Source organism: Canis aureus, chromosome 17 (genome assembly GCF_053574225.1).
Source record: "Canis aureus isolate CA01 chromosome 17, VMU_Caureus_v.1.0, whole genome shotgun sequence".
Lineage (NCBI taxonomy): Eukaryota > Metazoa > Chordata > Mammalia > Carnivora > Canidae > Canis > Canis aureus.
In genome coordinates this window covers 16,976,007-16,998,023 of record NC_135627.1, presented here as the reverse complement: position 1 = coordinate 16,998,023, position 22,017 = coordinate 16,976,007, and the positions used below count along the sequence as shown (strand labels likewise).

At 38.5% G+C, this 22,017-nt stretch overlaps 1 protein-coding gene across 2 annotated transcripts in view; it reads left to right on the top strand.

The window, feature by feature from the left end:
- The window catches only part of GPC6 (glypican 6), a 1,085,955-nt gene that overhangs the window by 277,763 nt on the left and 786,175 nt on the right, over positions 1-22,017 (top strand). For both annotated transcript variants that reach the window (XM_077855187.1, XM_077855188.1), the window contains exon 2: positions 5,668-5,826. In XM_077855187.1, the coding sequence (XP_077711313.1) occupies positions 5,668-5,826 (159 nt within the window). The remainder of the gene's footprint in view (positions 1-5,667; positions 5,827-22,017) is intronic.

Here is a 22,017-nt window from a genome sequence, read left to right as displayed (position 1 = left end):
TTAGATTATTTGCTCCAGTCAACTTCCTAGACACCAGATGAACGAACACAATGGTCATTTGAGGTGACGTATCAAAAGATGAGGAGCCTTAGCTTGGTACCAGACATGGCTACTTGACTGTGGGGAGTTTAATAGCTCAAGGATGAGAGCATTCTGGCATAGACCATACATGCCAAGGTGAAAGCAAGTATTGCACTGTCATCAAATGGAATTTGGAGGTTCAGAAATTAAAGTGCTCTGTTTTGTGAGATCTTGCCATCCTCTTTGCACTTTAAAATTTTTTTATATTATTTTTTTAAGATTCTGTGTATTCATGAGAGACACGGAGAGAGAGGCAGAAGCACAGGCAGAGGGAGAAGTAGGCTCCATGCAGGGAGCCCGATGTGGGACTGGATCCCAGGACCCTGGGATCACGACCTGAACCAAAGGCAGATGCTCAACCACTGAGCCATCCTGGTGTCCCTTCTTTGCACTTCTAGATTTTGATTCCCTACCTACCTTTTAGGAAATGTAAGGTTAGTAATTTCCCTCCACACTCCAAAGCTCTACAAAAGCCAAGAGTTTGGCTGGCTATAGTCTGTGAAATGTGACGCGTTTGGGGCACTTCATCTTGGTTGGTTGTTTGTTTGTTTGGAATGTACATTCTGAGGTCCCCATGTGTCACCTCCGAGGTAGAGAGTCTGCTGCTCCAGACCCATAGAGGCTGGCTTCTATGGCTAATGAGGTCCTCCTGTCTCCTGATATTTCCCACCATGCCACTCACCGAGTCTATTCCTGGCAGTTTTCAAACCCAGGGCTATCCCTGGAGGGAGTGCGATCTAGCAGAATCACATTTCTACTGTCACCTCTGTGTCTTGGAGTGAAAACAAACATCTGGGCAGGCATTTGGGGAAAGATGTTGTAAAGAGTGACACAGTTAAAAGAGGCATGAAAGGGAGGAATAGCCCATCTCTTCTTTCTTCAAAAACAGATGACAGTTTATAGTCTATATGTCCCTGAGCCTTTACTCAATCTCTAACTTCCTGGTGGAACTCCCTTTTCTGACATCTATAATTTCCCTATTTATTTTAGAGCTAGTGGAGAGTTCTACTAAAATACAGGGACCTGGGAAATCACCAGCATGTAGGGGAAGTCCCCTAAGAAAGCAGGCACCTGTGTAAGCTGATGGCATGACCCTGCATGTGATCTTGATGGACAGGAACCTATCATCATGAATTGCACATAGGTTTCAATACATGTTTGATGAGTGAAGGTGTGGTCATCGTCATTTCAACCCCACACTTCTTGCTTTTATGGTCTCTTATCCTGATGGCACAGGATATCTTATCCTGATGGCTGGCACAAACTAGTATATTTAATATTACTGATCTTGGAGGTATCTGGTGGCATTGCCCATTGAGCTAAATGTTGTATCTAATTATAGAATAAGTAACATAGGGAACCTGAGGGAATTTGAGAGAGCATGTGGGAAGCTCATAAACGACACTTTCTTATCTTTCATAAGTTCCTGCTTTGAAAGAATTGCATTATTATTTCGAATGCTCCTGTTAGAAAGAACGTAAGCTGAGAAGTTTCATTCTTGTCATTTGGAGAAACTAGAACGGGAAGGGATAGAGCTAATTTTTCATATAGCAGAGTAGCTGCCACATATTATTTCAGAATGTAAATATCCAAGTTACAGGTCCCTGTGCTCTCAGTCATGACAGCTCTACTGTTTGCATACAAAAGCAGCCACAGGCAATGCATAAATGAAGAGATGGGACTATCTTCTGATAAAACTTTATTTATGGACAATTCTATTTGAATTTCATGAAACTTTCATATAGTACAAAATATCATTCTTTTGATTTTCTTTTCTCCAACCATTTTGTTCTCAGGTCCTACAAATACAGACGGTGCACCAGATTTGGCCCAGAGGCCATGGTTTACAAAAAACCCTGCACTAGGGCCCAAAATGAGATAAATGAACAAACTTAGAACAAATTGTGCAATTGTCCTAAGTCTTTCTGGCCATTCAGAGTTACCAAGTTGTTTTGACAAGTATCAGTGACCTCAGATTGTGGGTGAAAGGAAGTGTACTTCAATAGGTCAGTTCTTCCAGAACCTTCTTATCTAGCATATGTTAGAAAGAAAATAAGGCTCAACCTAAATTCAACCACACATTTCACATTCCCTGATCCTGTATTTTGGGGGACATCAGTATGGTCTTCCTTAGACATTCTAACAAGTACTTTGCATGAAAGATTTACTCATCCAATAGCAGGATTCTTAAACACTCTGGTGATCTCTCCATCTCTTTGCTTTCTCCATGCTTACCTTTGTCTGCCTCTGTCTCTCCATGTCTCGAGTTATCCCTCTGCAGGGCCTGCATAAAGGTGTTGACTTCTTGAGGATGCTTCCAGTTCTATAAAATATCTATAAAATATCTAATACTGCATTGAATGAGAATGGCAGCTGCTTACATGTGCCTCATGACCCTATACAGGCGCGCGCGCACACACACACACACACACACACACACACACACAGAGTAAGTTCGGTTTGTCCCAAGGGGGTCCTATGTGGCTTAGTTGGTTAAGCTTCTGCCTTCAACTTGGGTCATGATCCCAGGGTCCTGGAGTCAAGTCCTGCATGGGGATTCCTGCTCAGTAATGAATCTGCTTCTTCCTCTGCCTTCCCCTGCCCTCTCTCTCTCTCTCTCTCTCTCTCTCTCCCCATCTCTCAAATAAATAAATAAAATCCTTAAAAAAATAAAGTCCCATGGAGAAGTAAGTATCTTCCTGTTTTTATTTATCATTTAACATAAAATACAGATTTTCGTGGAGTGTTTGGAGATTACAGTGCTTCCAATCCAATCTCATTTCACAAATGTAGATCCTTGGCATTTCTTCCATGAATATCCCAAATACAACTATTTCCCTCAGGTCATAAAATGTTTATTCTCTTTTGATCAGCTTGTCACCAGCATTTCGCTAAAAATTCATTTGTTATGATTCAGAAGTGTAATGCAGCCCTGATGTACAGGATAGGGTGGGAAATAGAGTAGGGCAATTTTTGGAAATGATTTATAACACATCAGAGAAAGGAACATTATACAGAATTGTTAATGCTAAATATCCATTCAACTTGGATACAGAGTTTTGTCCTTATTAGTTAGATTTATATTTTATAAAAAGTAAATTAGAGATTTATAGGCCATTTGCTTTTGATAAAGTCACTTTTATTCTTTACCAGTGTCTTAACCTCTAGAACTCTGCTTTTTATGGTGATGTATCAGAATGACTTGGAGAAAAATCTCAAAATTCATATTCTATTCCCTCCTCACTTTGGTATTATCAGTACCTTCAAATGAGAAACCATTAGAAACACCTCTGAAATTGAATAAGATATCACTTATCTTCAAGCAAGACTGTACCATGGAGAACCATGGGGTTTCTTAGTGAGAGGGACTTTGAAAGATTCTATTATAGGACTTGAAGTTTGGTTGAATGGTTTGGGGGAGAGTTCAGGGAAGCCGGGCTTCAGCCTAGATTGAATGCTTTCAGAAAGCGGAGGTAAATCTATGAAAAGCGATGTCAATAAATCTGATCAACAAGGAGGGAGAGTGGTATGAAGATCAATCTGTAAATGGTAAAGAAGTACACTCATTTTGTCTCAGAGAGGAGATATTCAGTACTTTAGTGATGACATAGAGCCTTGTTTTTGTCTGCGCTTAGACAAAATTTTGAAGTGGTTTTGCTTTGTCTCATTTATCATGGTCTCAGAGTAATTTTGTCTAGGGTTGGCATTCTGTGAGATTGTTTAGATGTAATAGACTATCATGACCTAGCTGTGAGTTGCCAGGCTGGCTTCTGAATGTCAAGGGCAGCCTGTTTGTCTTTCTTAATATCTACCCTCTGCTCTCCTCTGTAGCACAACTGTAATGGCTACTACCTTTTGGTGACATACTTCCAAGTTTATATTACAAAATATTTTAAATGTACAGAAAAAGTGGAGATAATAGTATGGTAAACATCATGCATCCATCAGACAACTTAAGAAATAAAAGACTACACATAAAAGTATTTGAGTACCTCTCTGAAATCCTAATTTCTCCTGGAAGAGAAGTGTTATCTTGATTTTGATATTTATCATTCTCAAGTACAATGCATTTTGATTTAAGAAAATATACATATGATATTTTGCGGTCTGCTTCCCTTCCAGGAATTATATAAGATCTAACTTTAGTACACATTGTGGTCATTTTTTATTCTGGGGTTGTTTTAAGCAGGCACTAAAGCATCAAACGACGTAAACATGAAACACCCTATACTTCACACTGGTCTCAGGACATAATTTTATAGAAGTTCTGTTAAGCATTGTAAATGAATTTTAATCACCACATCAAGTACTTTGTGCATTTGGTTTTCAGTGCCCTACAGTGACTTTGATTCCAGGGACAATTTGTTGTTTTTACTTACCGAGATGTTGGGTGGATTTTTCTTCATCCTTCCACAGGCTCCACTAAACATTTTGACACGAACAGAGCTGCCTCACTGAGAAATTCACATTTTATGCATTAACAGACTATTTTAATTTCATGAAGCAGAGGTTTGGCTCCTACTTGCAAATAGCACTGAAGAAAGCAATATTGCCAAAAGAAGTGGCCTGGTATATTCAGAGATAAAGATATAGAATTAAATCCATGACTTTCATTACCTCTTACTTTACATTTCCATAGAACAGAAGCATTAATTAAACCCCTCAGTGCCTTCCTCCTTGCAGGAGAACATTTACTCTCTGACAAGAATTGCCAACTGAGGGAATGTATGGCACATGAGACCCACCATTATAGACACACTCACTCGCCCGAGAGAAAAGCTGATGACTTCTGACAGATGGACAGACAAAAACAGAGCACAAGGAACGATTCCCATCTTTTCTTGCCCTTGCTGTCACACTGACTGTGGTGATGGGAGTTAGCGTCTTTTACATTACTTGAGGTTTCCAAAGACAAGCACACTTATGACTATATTACATCTCTTGTCACCCGGTGTTACTTGGCACATTTCATATAAAAGCAGGGACATTGTCATGGTCTTGTGAGGTTTTTAATATCCATCCGCTTACATGGCAGGGGCAGGAAGGAAATATCAGGTGTCTTAGTCTGTTTGGGCTTCTGTAGACAGAAATATCATAAACTGGTGGCTTGGAGACACAAGACATTGATTGATGTCTAGGGGGCTGGGAAATCCAAGGTGGTGGCAAAGGTAGATTCTGAGTGTGGTGAGCACCTGCCCCCTGGTTCACGGACACCATCTTTTCACTGTGTCCTCCTGTGTACAGGGCACAAGCTAGCTCTCTGGGGTCTGTTTTACAAGAGTGCTAATTTCATTCCCGACCTGACTAGTCACCTCCCAAAGGCACCAGATCCTTATATACCATCACCTTGTGCGTTAGGATTTTGACATACGAATTTGGAGGGATACAAATATTCCAATCACAGCATCAGCTTCAGCTGAAGTCCTGAAAGTCTGGGATGTAAAGTCCACAGAGGCCCAGATAAATTCATGGGCATGGCTGGAAGGGCTAGGGGAACAAGTACTCCAGGGTTTGAGGGAAGTGTTGGAGAAGCAAATGTCCCAAAGTCCTTATCATCCCCTCCTGACCTTTACCTTCTCATTGCAGGGGAACACTTAAGAATCTGTCCTCAAGAATATACATGCTGCACCACAGAAATGGAAGACAAATTAAGCCAGCAAAGCAAACTAGAGTTTGAAAACCTCGTGGAAGAGACGAGCCATTTCGTACGCACCACTTTCGTGTCCAGGCACAAGAAATTTGATGGTAGGTGGGACAGTTTCTGCTGTCCTTTGGGGTGCTCTTCTGAGAATCTCGGTCTTCTGTGAAAAACACTTCTTTGAGCAAGAGCTTTTCTTTCCTTCTTAAACATTTATAACTTGGCCTATTTTTAGAAAAAGCATGCACTTTCTTGACAATTTTTGTAGTTAATATCTGAGAAAAGCTGGAGTTAACAAAGAGCTGTTTTGAATGTGTGGTTTGCCTGGGAGATTTATTCTGAAAGATTTAGCTTAATTTTTCATGATTAGAGTGATTCTCATTCAGGTTTTGTCACATCATAACTTGTCTTAATTTTTCATCTGGGGATTTTCTTTAAAATAATTAAACGTCATTTAAAATTATTTGAAATATAACAATACTTTCAAGAAGACAGACTTGTTTTTAGTGCTAATGACACAGACTCCTTTATTTTAGAGTTTGCTCCTCCAATAATGTAGCCACATTTTACACTGCAGTGACAGTGCATTCTGCATCAGGTTTAAATCCTCTATTGATTTCCTGATTATAAGCTATCCAGTTCCTTTCTGTATTCTATTTGTTAAGTAAACATTTTGTAGGAGAAAGCACAAAGAGCGAAAGTAATTATTACTAGGATTTCCGCATTGAATTTTACCATCAGAACTTCAGAAAAAAAATATTCAAAAGCAATCTGATTTTTGTAAACTGAATTAATAAGGAGAGTGATAAAGTTAATATTCTTAGGTGGTTGTGTAGTCTTTAGCTCCCTAAGAAATGAGTATACTTCCTGTGGCTCATTGTAAACCAGATTTGCCAATTGTGGAGACCCTTCCTAGTACCCTGGTCATACTAAGTTGTCCTTGGTCTGTAGACCTGCCATCTTTTCTCTCATCCTCTCCAGTCAATGCACAGCAAAGCCAATTTAGGAAAGGCTTGCCAAAATTTTGATTTTCCTTTGTCTTTTCTCTGTAGTAGGTAAAATGTTCTGCTTCATTGCTTCTTTAAACTATTATAATAACACCAATTTCTTTTAAACCAGCCTTCTGAGTTCTAAAAGGCAAGTCTACTCGGTAGTGTTTTCAGTTCTTAAGATGATGTGACATTCTCCGTCTAAGTCAATGGGACTTCATCTTTTCTGCCAAGTGTCTCAACGTCTGCCATTTCTTCCTCTGCCTCTTCCTCTGTGTTCAACTTTACATGTGGATGTGCCTGAAAATAATTCCTTATTTAGAAGTGATGCTGTGAATGTTGTTCCCTTGAATGAAACTAGGGAGTACTTCGTTGTTCACCTTGATTGACAGATTACAAATATGGTGACATTCAGGAGCCCCTGGAGGGGCTCTGTGTTTGAGGAACTATAATGTATCACTTCAGATGGAGGCAAATTGAGACACCTTATTGTTTGTTACGGAAAGCTGGGAGAGTGATCTGGTGCTGCTGACTTTTACCTGTCTTTGGAAAATGATTCTAGTGCCTTTATTAAGCTGTACTCCAAAACTGCAGTGAAATAATTCTAGGATAGCATTCATAGTACACACTGTATATTCATTCCTTTCAATAAAAATTTCAAAGGTAGTTGTATGGGGACTTGATTTTTTTTTTTTAATGTGTAAAGCTGTTCAAAAAGACTGAGCCAGATACTTGTATTCTCATATCAGTGACGTTTAATATCTTTTGATTTAGAACTCTTGATCTCATCTCCTTTGTCTTAATAGAGAAACTTCTCTCTATCTCTCTGTTTCTGGCTCTCTCTCCAGATGTGTTTTAAATTGTTTTAATGTACTTAAGGGTATTATGTCAATCAGTTTGACAGGACATTGATTTTTGCTAAGATCAGATCTGACATGGGTAGTGATAAATTCTTTTACTAATAGTGCATCGTACTGCATTAGGATGGGAGAGAAGTTAAATTTTTTTTTTTTTTTTTTTTTAAGGAAAGCTTTCAGCCAGCCTTATTTTTGAAAATCAAAATGTGATCCTGGTGAGCCTAGCTTTTGAAGAGCTCAGTCTTAAAAAATAAAATATGTAAATTTAAAAGTCACCATTATAACTTTCACTGTTAAGGCAATTTCATGAAGGTCAGCTGCACAGTTGTATGACTTATCTTCTTATCCCATGAAGGTGATCCTGCTAAGTCACCTTTCAGGAACAAGGATACATTCATGTGGGCCACTTTCCATTTTTCTCCCTTAGCTTTAAAAAAAAAAAAAAAAAACAGAACAAAACACTTCCTCATTGATGAGTATCGGTTGGTATGAGCACAGAAGAACTATCTAGGATCAGTGTGGAATGTTACCCTCTGAGTCTTATTTTCCCAGATAAAATCATTGGTGCTCTGTAGGGCTGAGTTTATTTTTAGTAGCTTCCTTTCCGTGAGTCATTTTGCATTCTTGCTGGGGTCTGTTGGTCCAAAGTGCCCATTTTACTTTTCTGACTCTGGTCCCACTTTCTCAGAGATCTTGACTTGTCATCTGGATTTTGCATGTTTTTGTTGGCTACATGTTCTTTTATATATATATATATATATATATATATATATATTTGGGAACAGTTCTTAAACTCTGATTAACTAGCTGTAATATAGTTTTGTGAATTTATTGCACTGATGCTGGACCTTGTGGTATATCTGTCCCTGAATAAGTGTTGTTTCCCCCTTTAATATTACTGTAAACAATGGCACCCCTTGTAGTGTATGTTTGATTTATTTTATTTTTTTTTAAAGATTTTATTTATTTATTCATGAGAGACACACACAGAAAGAGAGAGAGAGAGAGAGGCAGAAACACAGGCAGAGGGAGAAGCAGACTCCATGCAGGGAGCCTGATGTGGGACTCGATCCTGGGTCTCCAGGATCACACCCTGGGCTGAAGGCAGGTGCTATAGTTGTTGCTTTCCTTATTATATTAGAAATGTTTTGATTCCATTTAGATTTTCATTTTTTTAAAGATTTTATTTATTTATTCATGAGAGATACAGAGAGAGAGGGGCAGAGACACAGACAGAGGGAGAAGCAGGGAGCCCGATGTGGGACTCGATCCCGGGACCCCAGGATAACGCCCTGAGCTGAAGGCAGACGCTCAACTGCTGAGCCACCCAGGCGCCCCTAGATTTTCATTTTATGGCAGAGGTGACTCTTAAAATTTGAAATTGCAAAAAACTTAACATAACATTCTGTTTTTTTGCCATATTCTTTCTCAGTTTTCATTAGTGTCTTTGGTAATATTTAGAAGAAATATTATATAAAGTTATCACTATTCACTGGGTGCTCAGAAGCCAAATCTGAATGACTATGAATTCTTCCCCACCTTTCCTAAATGGATAAGCTTTGCTTCATATTCCTATTAGCCATAAATTTGTAGCTGATAGGCAATACATTGAAAAAAGTATATAATGTCAATTGCAGACATTCTCGTCTTTGGCAGAGAATTTTCTTATAATTGAGAAGCTTTCTATTTCTTTTTAAACATAGGATTGAAATGTTATGATGAAGGTATGTAAAGTAGAAATTTATATTCTTCGTGCTGGTACTTTTTCAAAGGTCTCACAACATTTTGCTTAGTTGTTGTTGTTTTTTTCTCCTTTCTCTGGCCAAATCTCTACCTCTGGTGTGCATTATACAGCCCTGCAAGCCCATCGCACTGCTGGCCTGGGCCTGTCCTGCAAAGATCTCCTCAGAACTATAAAGGGTTGACCTCAATCTCCTCTGTAGCCAAACCCAAGACTTTCTATCACAATGCAGGGGTTACATTATGAAGACCATCTAGGTAAAACTGGCAGAAAGATCACAGCATTACTCCTTTAGTTCTTCTTGTCTCACCTCTGGCAAACACCCAGATAGCCAGAATAAGCAAATCACATAAAATATTTTTTTTAAAGATTTTGTTTATTTATTCATGAGAGACACAGAGAGAAAGAGAGGCAGAGACACAGGCAGAAGGAGAAACAGGCTCCATGCAGGGAGCCTGATGGGACTCGATCCGGGGTCTCCAGGATCAGGCCCTGGGCTGAAGGTGGCGCTAAACCGCTGAGCCACCCGGGCTGCCCCACATACAATATTTTTAAAAAAGGAGGGACATCTTTGTGCATCCACTCATTTCCCTGGTATTTTTGTGTTTAGTGACTATCTGACCCGTCAATTTTGTGTCTAAATCTCAACTGTTTTCATGCTTCCAAATGGCTAATGTGTTAGGATTCTAGGAAAGTAGACAACAATCAAACATTCTGATGCTAGTAATAGTAATAGGCCCTGTTCTTCACCCTTGCCCAATGGTAACCTATTGACCAAAGTGAACCACAGTGCAGAGTCCCAGAGCCCTTCAGTGGGAGACTTATTGTTAAGCCTGGGCTGATCCCTCCAGAGGCCCTGCTCTTAGTCACCAGTATCGTCTAAACTCTCCAATACTTCCCAGTCCTCCTATGTACTAAGATTTCATGAACAGCAGCATCCACTCTTCTATCTTTTGCTCTTGTCCAGTCCCAGTTATTGTGGGAAGGATGGGAGGGTGTCTTTGAAGACAAGTGAAATTGGATATTTTTTAATCTTTAAGAAAAAAAGAAAATTATCCACCTAAAGATAGTCTTGCCCCCAAGGGACCTGGGTCCCAGGCAGGGTAAATCACTTGCCAAGTTTCTACCAAGATGAATGAAACCAAGACTGTAGCCTAATACTCCTGAGTTATAGCAGTAAGTAATATATACCTATGTATAAATAGTAATATAACAGGAACTTGACATTTGCTTGAAATCCTAAGTAACTTTTTATTTGTTTTGAGTGGATGCTGGCTTAGAATTATTGATATTCCTTTAACAAAGCAATGGTGATATTGGTGGGTAAAGAATCTAGCCACATTTTTTGGAAAAGGCAGGAATCGTATTCAATCAGAAGTTGACTCTCAATTAAAGGGGGATGAGCGTTTGGTGCAAAAATGTTATTAAATCAGTCAAGCCATGTTATATATTATCTCACAAAGACCTGGTAACTTCTGTCTTAATATGGGCACTAGCACCCTATTCTCTAGGAATGTGTATGAAATATGGATTAACAGAGACAGGAAAATTTAGTTGAAGGGATGTTTTATTTTGCTTATTTTTTTTCCTTCAGATTTATTTGAGCTGAAATTTATTCACATTTGAAGCTCAATATACCGTTTTTTATTTGTTTATTCTTCTTGGTCTTGCTATTTTACTTTCCTTTCTGGTTTTTATTTATGCATTTTAATGATATACATTTGTCCGGAGATTTTGGCAGCAAGTACATTTTGAAAAAAAAAAAAAAAAGTTGAGCAGTAATTTCCATCCTTCTGAAGAACTTATTCTATAGTAACACTCTTAGAATTCTCATTTTACTGAATGTGGAAATAATTTATACACAGCGACATAATATTTTTACGCTGCAAATCTGCTTGTGTTTTCTTTTTAGATATCATTTCTCATCTATCTACTGTGGAGATGACAATAACATAATGATATCTGTAAAATATGGTCTAATTTTCCCAGAGAAAACACTTACTTGAAAAGGAAAAACTGCTAAGTAGTTTTCCATATGTTAGTAGAATCTTCTATATTTCCTGTCACAAGGGTGGTGTGTGTCTTTGTGTCTGTAAACACGTGTGTGTGTATGTGTGTGTGTGTGTGATTTCAATTTGGAAACATTTATTCAGAACCTTCTATATAGAAGATACTTAACCAAGTATGTAGTAGATAAAAGATGACTAATAATGGCAAAAGTATGTTCACAATCTGTTAGGAGATTTACCTTACCTTGTTGGGGAGACATAAGTTTAAAACCAACAGTAAAGAAGGTAGGATTGACTTTATCATATGTAGAAGTCCAGAAAGGAGGGAATAAAGGAGGGAGACAGAATGGAGGGAATAAAGTGTTTCATTTAGTGGCATCAGAGAAGACTTTGGGAAAGGGGAACAGACAGGACCTGTAAAGAATGACTTGATTCTATCAGTTAGAAATGGGGCAGGAGGAGACTAAGGCCTCAGAGAATTTGTGTGCAATGTCCATAATGTCCTTGGGACATGTTGTAAACATATTTACTACTGATATTTCACAGTACTGTTCATTTACTGACATTTAGTGTGCATCTATTTTTTTTAAGATTTTATTTTTCATGAGAGACACAGAGAGAGAGAGGCAGAGACATAGGGAGAGGGAGAAGCAGGCTCCCTGCGGGGAGCCCCATGTGGGACTCAATTCCAGGACCCTGGGATCTTGACCTGAGCTGATGAACGGAGACTCTCAACCACTGAGCCACCTAGATCCCCTAGTGTTCATTTGTTATGTAGATATTTGTAGAAACTTTCCAGTCCTGCGTCTGTCTTCTATTGTTTTGTAAGAAGCAGCAAAAAAAATTGCAAGGCATAAACAAGAAGCATTTATCTTTCCTCAGTGCATCTTTGGATTGTCTAGGGTTTGGTTGTCCTGGTCTGTGCCCTGTTCAGATTGCATCTAAACTAGGATTTGGTTTACTCTTTTCTAGGTTTCACTGTTCTTTTGGAGGCAGAAGTCTATCTTGGTGATTTTCTTCTCATCATGGAGTTTAGACACTAAGGTTTATAAATGGAGGCACGATGCCCCTTATTGCCTAAACTAGGATTGGCACACTCTCTTCCCAGGTTTTGTTGGCCAAAGCTAATCTCCTGGTCATTCCCAACATCAGTGGAGAAGGGAGTATATGATTTCATAGAAGTGAAGAATGGGGGAAGGAGTGAATATTTATTTCTACATCCTAACTACTGCAGTTATCAACTGACTTCTCCTACCATTCTTGAAACAATATTTTATGTTCCACATTGGATGGCTTGTTCATTGTTGTTTTGATAGAGTCTGTAGGAATTCAAGAGGGATATACATTTTCTAAATAAAGCACACAAACATAACCACTGTACCACTACCTTCCATATCATAGCACACTAACAAATGCACACATAAGCACGCACATACACGCACACACATACCACTTCCATGTTATTCAAGAATAAATAGGAGTGATATTCCTGTTTATTTTTTAAAATATTTATTTATTCACGAGAGGAAAAGATTGAGAGACATAGGCAGAGGGAGAAGCAGGCTCCTTGGAGGGATCCCAGTGTGGAACTCAATCCTGGACCCCAGGATCACACCTTGCGTCGAAGGTAGATGCTCAACCGCTGAGCCACCTAGGCATCCTGATATTTCTGTTTCTTACGCTACCAGTACCCTTGTCCACTGTACGGAATAACAAGCTAACAATAACCGATAAGGGTTATTATATTAATTATCTTACAAAGTAATTAGCTGAGCACCTCCTTTAGTTTTGCTAGGCTACCACCTCAATGACATGTATTTTATCTGAAGGACACACCTCTGGAAATCACATTGCGCTGAATTGGGTTTTAGAAATTAGAAATAGTCATACTATCACTGGAAAGTAATCTGACAATTTTCCCAAAGGGCAGACTTTCCAAAAATAAGAATGAGCTAACCAGGGATTTCAACTGTGGCAGGAGTAGTGGACAGATTTACAAATCACAAGTGCCTTGCTTTTCCACAATGTAGGAATAGATGGTCCATGGTAGGGGTCCTTTAAATGCAATGTATGAAGAACCCAGATGGTTGTACAAGTGAAATTTGTCTTCCTTTTCTTCCTCCTTCCTTCCCCTCCCTGCCTCCCCTCTTTCTGTCCTTCCTTCCTTCCTTCCTTCCTTCCTTCCTTCCTTCCTTCCTTCCTTCCTCCCTCCCTCCCTCCCTCCCTCCCTCCCTCCCTCCCTCCCTCCCCCCCTCCCTCCCTCCCTCCCTCCCTCCCTTCATTCTTTTTTCTTTTATCCTCTGTGGACAGATCATTCAAAACTAATGAAGCACACTACTGATTTACAGCTTCATGTCCTCTGTGAATGGACTACCAATCTTTTTCTAATTCTTAGACCCCTACCACACACCTCAAAGTAACTTAAACACATTATGCTCCCAGTGTAGTTGTAATATTATCATCTTATTATCACCAATTCCCTTGCATGGTGGCTTTGCTGAGCAGCTGTTTCACAGACAAGCCAATTTCTTTTAAGTATTGCTCTATCAGATGCTGAAACCAGCCCTACCAGAAGGGTTCTTGGTCATGAATGTTAATGAGCAGACAAGTGTCTGCTCCCTCACAGGGGCTCACTAATCCTTTGAGTAAGTATGGATAAATTACAGGAGAAATTTTATTTCAGTTAAATTGATCTGCCACTGAATAGAGAAAACTGATTTTCTTATTTTAATGAAAATCAAGAAAAATATTTGATGGTGGTGTAAATTGGAGCTCAGTGGAAACATTTTTGTCTTCAAACCTGAGAACACTTAGCTCAATGTAGACTGGTTTAAATGCATGGTGGGTGTAACGATAACGGAAAATTCATTATCTCTAGTTAGGGGTGATGTGCAGTGGGAAACAGTATGAGTCACTCACTTTAACTGGGATTTCATATCAAGACTCTTGACTTTCCATCATGATAGGGAATTGGAATAAAAGTGTGCTTTCTTCCTCTGCTGAGACAACATGGTTTCCCTTTTTCAGACAAATAACACGGTGAAGGCATAAGAAGCATATATATGCTTTGAGAGTTCTAAGATTTAAAAGAAAGTAATTCAAGTAAACATCTGAAATGACTCCCCTGTCCTGAAGGGAATCCCTGAGGGGGATATATTGAAGGAATAAGCTGGGCAAGGAGGTGATAATGGTTGAAGTCAGTCAATGAGTCCCTGAGGGTTTATTAGAACATTCTCGGTTCTGTATGGTTTCTACATTTCTATAATAAAAAAGTTTTTTAACATAACTGACTTGAGTATAAACAGGATGGACGATTTTTAGTTTGTGAATTCATTCTAGATACACAACAATGTCAGCAGATACTGTCACTCTCGTGTCTTGTGTATTTAATAATAGTAAGTTACACAGAACGTACCATTTTCAAATTGTGAAGGTGAACAGAACTTACAGGGATTTTTAGCTCAGATTGAGGTTATTTAGTTTCTGCTTTTCCACCCAGCATTTTCTTCTTGGTTAGCTAGAAAGGGCATCTCTGGTTTATCCACGTGAACAAACTAATTAAAAATCCTTCTACAAGGTGTGATTCAAAATGTTGAACTCTTGTTTAGGAGATACATGGACACCATGATAAGCAGACTGTTCAAACACAAAATTTGGCAAGATTCAGAAGAAAATGTGAAAGGGATATTATAAGTGCGTTATAAATAACATTTCTGTATTGCTCAGTAGTTATCCAGTGATTTTTTCATTAAATGACAACACCTACGTGAGCTTGGCATTTTAGAAAATTAAAAGGAAAAGACAGCTTTCCTAAGCAATTAATTCCATAGAGTTCCAAGTATTCCATTGGGTAGGAAGAGAATATTGAGGTAGTGTTGAGGTAGAGTCAGGAACCAGCTCAGACTGCAGAGTTCACGGCACTCTGAGAAATTTTTAGAAATTACTAAATGCAGCTTCTGAACCTTCCATTTATTATTCTTTCAAAAGGTTTGTTAAATTCATCAAATGGACAAATGCTATTTTGGCAATGACTGTATATAGTAGTACATGATCTTCATGCCGGTTCCTCCTTACCTAGTGGCTTAATTGAATCCAAACAACTTGGAAATGAAAAGCAAACTTTGAACTAAGATAACAGGGAATTGGGTCTCTGAGGCCTTGCCATGTCTTTCTCCACATATTTTTTTCATTTCTGAAGATTTTTCTGCATATTTTCTCCTCTTCGAGGAACCTTGCCATGGTCATTATAGGCTTAGGTTCCCCCAACCCTACTGATTCCTTCTCAGTCCTTATGTAATTGACACCTGCTCATTTTTACTTATTTAGGGATCTTTTAAAAAGTACAATCGATTGCCTATTCCCGTTGAAGTCTGAGCTCTCTCAGTATAGGGATCAGGTCTCCTATTTCTGTTTTATCTTCCTTTGCTTGACTTAATAGTGAGCATATGTAATAATACTGCAGTGTTGTCTGTCTGTGGCCATGGCCTACACAGACCCAAGGGCACACACTGATCACATGAATTACTTAGGTTTCAGTAATAAATACGACAGATGAAAATGGGAAGCTTTGCATTCTAGTTATCTATTAACTCTTAGGGTCTATAAACCTGGAGGTCATATTTGATTTCAGCAGCATTTATTCTAGCAGATTTAATGGAACTAATTTTAGATTCCCAGAGCTAAGATGGTCTTTATTTCAGAGTGCAAGTGGAAATCCTTAGTTCAAAAAGCAGGATGTGTGTGTGTTCTTCTCTGTCACACACTTAGACGTTGGCAGAGAGGAACACACACATCCTGCTTTTTGAGTTGTGCATGCGGTTTGTGCCCCTGCATGAATAAGGAGAGGTTCAGAGGCAGGTGAGCCATCTAGAGGACCAGTTAATGGATAGGTTCTTGGGTTCACATTGGAAATTTTGATTCTTTAGTCTGGATAGGACTCAGAATATTTAGCATTCAGCATCTGAAACAGGTAGTCTTTCAGTAACCTGGTGTAAGTGGAACTGAGAGTTCAATTATCAGAACATAGAGTAAGGCACAGAAATATGACATAGGTTTTTAAATCTTTACTCTATCACATTAAATAATGGGGCCAGTTCAAGGTCTGGCAATAAAAGGTCCCCACTGTGTTAAACAGGATTTAAGTACCTATTGCTCATCAAACAATGTGTTCTGTACATTAAGCAAGCCTCTTTTCTCCTCTCTGATTTTGACAATGAGTTTTGCTCAAGATCCAGAATTCATCTGATCTTTTGCAGAACAAAATTCTACTTCAGTTGAATTTTTAAAATTTTTGTGAACTACAAAATTTTCTTTTTTCTCTTTACTTTTTTTAGTTCATAGGATCTAACAGATATTAATTTGTAACAATCTAGAAAATACATTTTAATTTCTTCACGTCTTTGTTATTTTTGTTATTTTTTGCTTGGATGATGTTTTTGAAGCCAAGTAACCTTTTTTTAAAGATTGTATTTATTTATTCATGAGAGACAGAGAGAGAGAGGCAGAGACACAGGCAGAGGGAGAAGCAGGCCCCATGCAGGGAGCCCGACGTGGGACTCAATCCCGAGCCACCGGGGCTGCCCCAAGTAGCCTTTTTAAATAATATTTTTAGTAGTATTTTCTGATTCTAAATTAACACATGCGTTTTATAGAAAACTTGAATAACTTAACTTTGAAGTTTAAAAGATTTCAAGTTTCTTTAAATTTATGCCTACTGAGGGGGGAAAAAAAACCCTGATATGTCAGGACACTAGGGTAAAATTGTAAGAATAACCAGCTGTAATAATAACCAGAAACTATGGTCTCTCATTAAAATTTATTCAAATAACTTCTGAAAAATAAAAGAAATTGGAACTTTTAATTTCTGTGTTTGATAGTTTATAACTATGAAATTAAAAGTAGAGCCCAGGGGATCCCTGGGTGGCTCGGCGGTTTGGCGCCTGCCTTTGGCCCAGGGTGCGATCCTGGAGTCCTGGGATCGAGTCCCATGTCAGGCTCCTTGCATGGAGCCTGCTTCTCCCTCTGCCTTTCTCTCTGTGTTTCTCATGAATGAATAAATAAAATCTTTAAAAAAAAAAAAAAAAAAAAGAGAAGTAGAACCAGTCCCTGTAAGAGGGAGGGGATTTTCTATTTTCTGGGGGTTGTATTTCCCCCACACTTCCTAACATTTTGTCAATAATTTTGCACCACTTTTACTGTGATTGAGTTGCTAGTCTTGATTTAGAGTGCAGGTAGGAGCCCTTTCAAATTATGACAACATACTGCTAAAGATTTATATGATGCAATAAATCATGATTTATATTAAAGAATAGGTTGAAGGAGTCCTTAAAGTTAATCCTCCTACAAACGGGTTTATGGAAAATAGAGAATTAAGGAAAAACAACATGAACACTTTTAATGCCCTTTTTAAAAAATAGTTCACAGTTCTACTGAGTTGGCCCAGTTATCATGAGGTCAGCCAGACTTAGTCTCAATCTCTTCATTGTGCCCAAAATCATTTTAGGAAGAGAAATGGCTTCTAAGGCAATGGTCAGGCCTGGAGCTTTCCAAGTTCCCCTACAAACTGAGGACTAGCCCTCAGGTACAACCTGCTGTCAGTTTCAAGGTCTAGCTTGTCCAGTGCATAAAACTCAATTGTATTCTGCAGCTGAAGAAGCTCTGGAGCCTATTTTAATTAATATTAATATCGAATATTTTCAGATTGCTAATAAATACATTCCCAGAAGCTATAGGCACTTTTTAAAAAACAATCTTTGAGATTTTTTTTTCTTGGCTGCTTCTAAATCAGAAATCTCTCTCTCTCTTTTTCATGTAGATTCTAGGTGCCTAATGCAGTCTATAAATTTTCTTCATTCACTCATTCATTTCCCATATTTGGGGAAAGGTCTACTTTGCTCAGGATCTTAGGCCAAGTTCTAATCAAAACAAACAGACAAACAAGCCAGGTCTACAGTTCAGCCTTGCTGTCGACAGCTGGGTTTCAAATGCAGAATTTAGTTTATTGACAAAGTGACCTAGGAAATCTCTTGAACTCTTTGGTCTTCATGTTTTCTCTTTTCAAAATGAGAATAGTAATTGTAGTTTTGAAAATATACATAAGGAGCCCAACAAGTGTCTGACAGAAAGTGAGTATTTAATTTATGATGGTTCTCTCCTGCTCTTCATCCTTCTCATCGTGTGCTCCCATTTTTGTCCCTAAGGAGCTGACAGTCCCACAGAGCCACTGAGGCTAAGCGGCATAAATAACTATAAGTGTGGTTGGTGCTGTGAGTGAAAATACAGATAAAATATTATAAGGGAATGAAGTTATTTCATGATGAGAGGACCATGAATGACTTTGTGAAAAGACAGAATGAAGAAGGAATTGGACATCGATCTGGAAGGATATGGAAATGTGGCTGAAAGACATGGAGGTGGGGAATAGAGAGAACCTGTGCCCACGGGGATGGTTCTACTTGTGGAATGAAGGATGTGTGAATAAAAGAGGAGTAGAAGGAATAGTGGCATCCTTGAGGATGCTAACAGTAGAAAACTCAGTCTGCTCTCTGAAAATCAGTGGGTGCTCTTATGTCTTTTCATTTAAATAATTGAATTGACTGTTGATTTTGAAGTTATGGAGGCAAAAGTTAAAATCCCTGTTGAACAACAACTGACAAAGATTACTCTGTGGGATTGGTTTGGTTTAATTGATGGTCACAGCAGGCACATGGATAGAGAACAAAATGCAGTCCATTGATTCCTTATTTTCTTTAGTGTGTGTATCTGTATAATATTTTTAAATAGTAAACTTCCTAGTCCTCTCTGACCATATGATTCCTATATGGTCTATGCACGAGAATTCTTTAAGGACTGCTAAATGTTATTTCCATGGTGATTTGTGAGGAATGGTATGTTTGGGCATAGACTTCTCTTATGCTTTCTACTTCTCAGGTTCCTCACTACAATGAATATGTATTATAATCACAACAACTGCTAGATGGTTCATCTGATTCTGAAAATGAACATTAATTTGATACCACTTTTGGGACCCTGCCGTGTACCCATACCTCCACATGTGAAATTAGTCATCTTGCTGAAATTTTCTCATGATAATATCTGGTCCCAACTTCAAAATCAGATTTGTATTTGAAATTGTTAAACACTATGTTATATTTTACCAAATGTTCAATTCCTCTTTCAAACATCTTGCATAAAGATTCCCCCAATAAAATCACATGCAGATATGTAGGGCAAGGACCCTGCTGTAAATATTTCAGTCAACAACAGCGTGGACATACAACTGATGATAATTTCCCACTTCATGTAATGAATTTTTTCAGTAATAGTTTAGTACACAACTGACTTAGTATGTAGATCATTGGGGATGGGTGAATACAAACATTTTAATGTACTCAGAGTCTTCATGTCATTGAAAATTCCCATCTCTAGAGGTCTGTTAAGCATTGTATATTATGTAAAAATATGCATATTTACTTACTGTACATTTATACAGTGTTTATTAAGTAGCTACTGATTTTTCCATAGTTGCTTTTTAGCAGTCTTAAACTCTCATTTAAAATGTGTGATTCTTGGGGATCCCTTGGTGGCTCAGCAGTTCAGCACCTGCCTTTGGCCCAGGGCGTGATCCTGGAGACCCGGAATTGAGTCCCGCATCAGGCTCCCAGCATAGAGCCTGCTTCTCCCTCTGCCTGTGTCTCTGCCTCTCTCTCTCTTTCTCAATGTCTATCATGGAAAAATAAATAAAATCTTTTAAAAAAATAAATGAAATGTGTGATTCTTAAAAGCAGCTAACATGTCCAATGTCCAAGTCATTGGGTAGGAAGTAAAACACAGTAGCATGGTATACTCTTAGCTTGTTGCCGGTGGCGAATGAAAGATGCATCCTTAGATGTCTAATGGTATTCCTTTTTTTTAAAAAAAATTATTTATGATAGTTACACAGAGAGAGAGAGAGAGAGAGAGAGAGGCAGAGACACAGGCAGAGGGAGAAGCAGGCTCCATGCACCGGGAGCCCGACATGGGACTCGATCCCGGGTCTCCAGGATCACACCCTGGGCCAAAGGCAGGCGCCAAACCGCTGCGCCACCCAGGGATCCCCCTCTAATGGTATTTCTTTATCCTCAGGTTCACCAACTGTGGTTAATAGGAATGAAATTCATTTGTGTGGAGTTCTTAAAGAGGCCAAAACATTAAGAGTCCTTAGAATACACTTCACTGGGGCATCACCTGCACACCTAAATGGATTTCTTGCCAATGAATAATGTTTCCCCATTCCCCAATACACACAGACAATGCTGGGGAATACAGCAATCTTCTGACAAGGGTTCTTCATTAAGAGACTTTTGTTGACTGAATCTAGTTCTGCTCTGTTCTACTCCTCATCTGAAAAAAAAATTATTTTGAGGGCCATCAGATTCAGAGTCAGATTTAAAGTTGAGGAATACATCAAAATGTAAACCAAATCAACAATGTATTTTCCTTCCTTGTGAAAATTTTGCTCAATACCACGATAGCACAGTAATTTTTGTGGTAGCTTAATAAAAGCTACCTTAATAACAAAGCAGAAAGGTCAGCTGTTTATCTGCTTGTTAATATAAAGTCATTAATGTGGCTTTGTTCTCCATTCTCATTGTCCATTAGCTTCATTTTAAGACCTCTTTTTTATGTGTTTGAACAGAACTCAAGAAATATGTCATTGTTGTTAAATATCTTAACCTTCCATGTAAAGTCTCTTTAAAATAAGTAATATATGAAAGAAACGAAGCATTGGTAACCTTTAGAGAGGATAATTAACTGGAGCAATGATGACTAGTGACATTTTTTTCCACACAAAAATGTCTTGCCATCTAAACAAACATAAACACATGTAATAAATCATATTGCCAGATAACAAGCATTTCAAATTAAATGAAAAAGATCATTTTTTATGAGGTGATAAGATACTAAATTGAAAGTCTATAATTAATTTCATCCACTGGAATAAGAGGGTCTGAAGAAATACAGCATATTTTTAAATAGTATTAGTAAGAAAAAAGGGACAGGTATGTCTTTGAAAAATATTTTGAACTGTGCCCGATCCGCATTTATATCAATAATTGCACATTATATCATATTAAGGAACCCATCGTTATCTGTTTGGTTTTTTTTAACTGTGATTCTTATATTCCAATATTGTTTTCTTTTCCATTTTCACCAGGAAGCGAAAAATAGACAGGATCCTGTATTACACTTTATATTTCACATTAGCTAATAGAGCTGGTACTGGGAAGCCGTGCCAAATGTGCAAGAGCTGAAAGGTTTTTGTTTTGAGTATTTGTTTGCAAAACAAGCCCAGGCTAATGGAGGATCATTTGTAGAAAGCTAAGCCATGCTGGGTGCTCATTAGATAACTTCGAAAGACTGTCTAGTTTGCTCTCCCCTACCCCCCCCCCACCCCAGTTGTAGATACTTGTATGTGTTTCAATTAAAATCTCCATTTACTTCCAGCTGGCAGTGTTAGCATCCCTTCCACCAACAGAGAGCAAAGGTCACAGCCTCCTGAATGAACAGACATTGAAAAAATATATATATGCCATTTGCCTTCCTTGTGTGGGTGCCTTTGAGCCACCGATGGTGGGCTGGCGGGGAAGACTCTGAAGGGTCACATTGCATGGGGACTTGCACCTTATTTACCGATGTAGCTTTGGTGGCTGTTGGTCCAGAT